Source organism: Coenobita brevimanus, chromosome 98 (genome assembly GCF_032717465.1).
Source record: "Coenobita brevimanus isolate Jiangsu-jjx chromosome 98, ASM3271746v2, whole genome shotgun sequence".
NCBI classification, from domain to species: domain Eukaryota; kingdom Metazoa; phylum Arthropoda; class Malacostraca; order Decapoda; family Coenobitidae; genus Coenobita; species Coenobita brevimanus.
In genome coordinates this window covers 10,865,001-10,869,162 of record NC_137051.1, presented here as the reverse complement: position 1 = coordinate 10,869,162, position 4,162 = coordinate 10,865,001, and the positions used below count along the sequence as shown (strand labels likewise).

General features: G+C 43.0%; 1 protein-coding gene across 1 annotated transcript in view; it reads left to right on the top strand.

The window, feature by feature from the left end:
* Positions 1-352: 352 nt before the first annotated feature.
* Evi5 (ecotropic viral integration site 5) overlaps positions 353-4,162 on the top strand; it is a 239,450-nt gene continuing 235,640 nt past the window's right edge. The window contains exon 1 of the mRNA XM_080283826.1: positions 353-604. Coding sequence (XP_080139952.1) covers positions 477-604 — 128 coding nt within the window. The 5' untranslated portion in view covers positions 353-476. The remainder of the gene's footprint in view (positions 605-4,162) is intronic.

Below are 4,162 nucleotides of genomic sequence, written 5' to 3'. Positions count from 1 at the left end.
TTGAGGAGGAAAGTGATTGGCATTTTTCGCATGTGACGTTGACACAGTGGAAGTGTAGGTAAACTTTTGTCCTGGATTTTACAGGACATGAATACTTGAGTGTAATTCATGGTATTATAGAACGTGAGGCTGTAAATAATTGCCACAACAAGAAATCAGATTTGTATTCTCAACATTGTTCAAGTTTGTATGTGATGCTAACTGACTGTCTCGTTCCTTGCAGATGTGACGACGAGAGCGGAGTCTCGGAAGCCACTTCGGACATCGGCAGCAGCAGAAGCAACAGTCGCAAGAGCTCTGCCTCCAGTTTCTGCTCCTCCAGGAAGAGCTCAGCCTCCAGTTACGGTTCCAGGAGGAGTTCCACCTCCAGTTTCTGCTCCTCCAGGAAGAGTTCAGCCTCCAGTTTCTGCAGCTCGAGGAAGAGTTCGACCTCGAGCGTGGGAAGGCCACCGTCCCCTGAAGCCCTCGCCGCCGCCATGAGCATGTCCGAAGTGGCCTTCAACAACAACAACAACAACAACAACAATGACGGCACCATCACCACCAAGCCTGACCCTTCGGCCGACGACCTCAAGCTTCTGGCGGCATTGGAAGAGGCAAACAGGTACAGTACACGTCTGAGAAATTACCGCACGTTTTGAAGTATATTGTTCAGCTTTGTTCTCATGCAGTTTTATATTAAGTTTTAACGTTTTGCTGTCAGGTGATCTAGTGGTCAGAAGGCCATCTGCATAGATTTAGTCATGTTATGCCACCATGGGTCTCAGACTGCCATCTACTCTTAAATACAATGAACTGCTTTAGCGTGGTGTCGGGCTGTTATACCTCGAGGGGAATAATATAGGATCAGCTTTTTTATTTTTCATAATTTGACACCCATTTTATTCCCCTCATTTCTAGTCATTTTCATCCATCTTGCGACTCACTCATGTCGTCGGCGTAACCTTCTTAACATGAACTGATTGATCCTAGGGCCTTTGTCACAGATTGGCATTCATACTGAGGGCCGTGCTGCTAGCCGCTTCTGAGATTTCGTAACGCCTCTTCGTTGGTGATTTATTTTGTTTCTTAATATCTTGACCCTCTTCTACGTTCGTGAAACAAACTGTCACATCCTAAAGTTACATAAATAACAAAGAAAAGAAAGTTAAGGTGTATTGCTCATAGTAAATAATCATAAATCGCTTTTGTGCTACCAAGAATTTGGACGTCATACTAATCATATTTATACTCCCCACCTTCGTGTCCCCAGTCATACTTGCTTAGGACACTCGCTCATACCTTCGTATATCTAGCTATGCTTAATATTCTTAACCAGTTCACTTCCATGACTTCTTTCCCATTTAATAAAACTACCAACAGACAATATTATTCAACCTTGGAAGGATTTGTAGTAGTGGAAAAGGGTTAATTAAGGCAATATTATTTTAATCTCTGAAGTTTAAGAAGTCCCCCTTAAGCTGTATTAAAGTGTTTGGTGGTGGCAGGAATAGAATGAACAATACTTGCTCGAGGTAAAGAGGTAAATACTTATCGTCTTAATTGAATTACTTGTGTGTTCTTTTGGGAGTTGTGGTATTCATCTGAACACTTAGATCGCCTCTATATAGCCCCTGATTGTGTTTAAAGGGTTGCAGTCAGGTTTTGCCCCCCCCCTCTCTCTCTCTCTCTCTCTCTCTCTCTCTCTCTCTCTCCATCTATCAGTAGTAGGCGGGGAGAAGGTCATCGCAAAGGTCGTGGAGCCAGACCCCGAGAATCGCCATGAATATTTGAGGGGCATTCTTTTTCGCTCCCAATTCCACCTTGGCGATTATGTGTGTGTGTGTGTGTGTGTGTGTGTGTGTGTGTGTGTGTGTGTGTGTGTGTGTGTGTGTGTGTGTGTGTGTGTGTGTGTGACAGATAGGTAGAGAGATAGATAAATATCTAGTGTGTGTGATAGATGGGTAATAAATAGGATATGTGTGTGTGTGTGTGTGTGTGTGTGTGTGTGTGTGTGTGTGTGTGTGTGTGTTCTGAAAATATCTCCGGTAACGTTGCCGTGGCCGGGTCTAGTATTATTCTTTTTAATTAAAGATCGTCATGAGACTGTTAAGAGAAGGTATTTAGGAGAGGCCATAGCTAAGGTGAACGATACCATCACAGCTGAATGGATCGTAAGAGCCAAGGATTTATTGACTATACTCCTTTTGCCCTAACTTGACCGAGATTATTACCCATTGCGGCTTATTTCCGATAGCTTAGTGGCAGAATAAGACAATATATCGCTCTACCTCCTTTCCATAGCACTTTTTCGTGACTTACCTCCTAATTAGCGTTAATCCCTTCTTACACCTAAGCAATCAAGACAAAGAGTTGGCAGTTGAAAGCCAAGTTAGAGTAAAAAGGGTAAACTACTTCATCCACAAGACTTCATTTTCTTTTTATCCCCGCTACGTATTGACGAGTTAATTCAACAACACCGCTCGAAGGATGCAAGAATGAAATGGATGATACGTTACTGGATTGAAGGAGTTAATGGAGTAGTGAAGGTCAGTCCAGGTGTTCCCAAGCTATACCCACTTTTTTTTTTCTCTCGACCTAGATATTATGTGACACGGTATGCGTCGGTAAATCGATGTGCGGTACCGCTGGCAGTAGCAGGGGAACGCACATTCCTACACACACACACACACACATTAGCTCGTTTACGAGGTCGACCTGAATAATGGCTGTCTTGATTGTGACGTGTGTGTGTGTGTGTGTGTGTGTGTGTGTGTGTGTGTGTGTGTGTGTGCGCGTGCGTGCGTGCGTGCGTGCGTGCGTGCGTGTGCGTGCGTGCGTGCGTGCGTGCGTGCTTGTGTGTGTGTGTGTGTGTGTGTGTGTGTGTGTGTGTGTGTGTGTGTGTGTGTGTGTGTGTGTGTGTGTGTGTGTGTGTGTGTGTGTGTGTGTGTGTGTGTGTGTGTGTGATGGTAACCGTTATCTGGTACTAGTTAGTTATTTAGTATGACCTTTATTAATTTCACAGTCAATATTCTTTACTGTTATTTTTGTACTCTTGATACTGTGAACTGTATATATGCAAGTATGTCTCTTTCATAGGTGAGAGAGAGAGAGAGAGAGAGAGTCCTAGCATATGTCTAGTTCGTCGTAGCTTGTATAAGGAACCCATTCAGTATTCACGGATGTCCTTAATTATTTATTGATTTATCAGGAAATGCTCTCATCTGGCTTCATAATTCATTGCTTTTGTATTATTCAGGAAGTCAACACCAGGAGGGAGGTTCAGTTTTGTTATTATCTCTTATGCAGATCGGACAATACGGGTCATATTCCAGGTGGCACAGGTGTCCTCGTAGCACCCGTTCCTTTGCAATTTATTCTGCTTATTGGACTTATTTTTAGCATCTTATACGTTACAGACGCATATTATATCGATGCTAAAGTATATTACTTGCATAAAAGAAACTGTCTAGGTATAGTATGCATAATAAATAGCTAAGATAAAGGTGCTACAAAGCCTCCATTGCCAATGACGGTACGACCTTGACCCGCCTTATCATTTGTGACGAAGCTGGTGTTCTGTGTGGCTTTGGAGATTTCGTAACACGTCTTCCATATAGCGATTTCCTTTACTCTGTCAGGGATATCCTGTGTTGCCTGGATAAAAACCGTATAATCGTGCACGCCGGCATTGCCTGAGACCATGGATGGCCACTCCACTTGTCGGAGAAGACCACAGTGTCCCATTTTATCCAGTGAACCTATGTTCCTCTTTGGATCCATTTCCCCAGGGATAGATTCCCCATGGACCTATTCTTATCATGGCCCTATTTTCCCCCTCCCCATACGCCCACCAACTCTGTCCATCTCACCATTCCGTCAACCCATCTGACCCGTTGTAGCTAATAATTGCATGGTTATAGAAGTACAAAACACTACGGTAATTGACTACCATGTTTCTATCATGTTTTATTTCTAATTGGTTCTGATGTTGGCCATCAAGGGCGCCACTCTACAGTGGCAGCTGTAACATACACATTTAAATTCGTCGTAAACACTTAAACATGTTAGATCTGTTTAGAGAGTTCTGTATGCATCTCACTCGATTTCTATAGAGGACAGAAAAACAGACAGGCTTTCTCTTATATATAGGCCTATATATATATATATATATATATATATA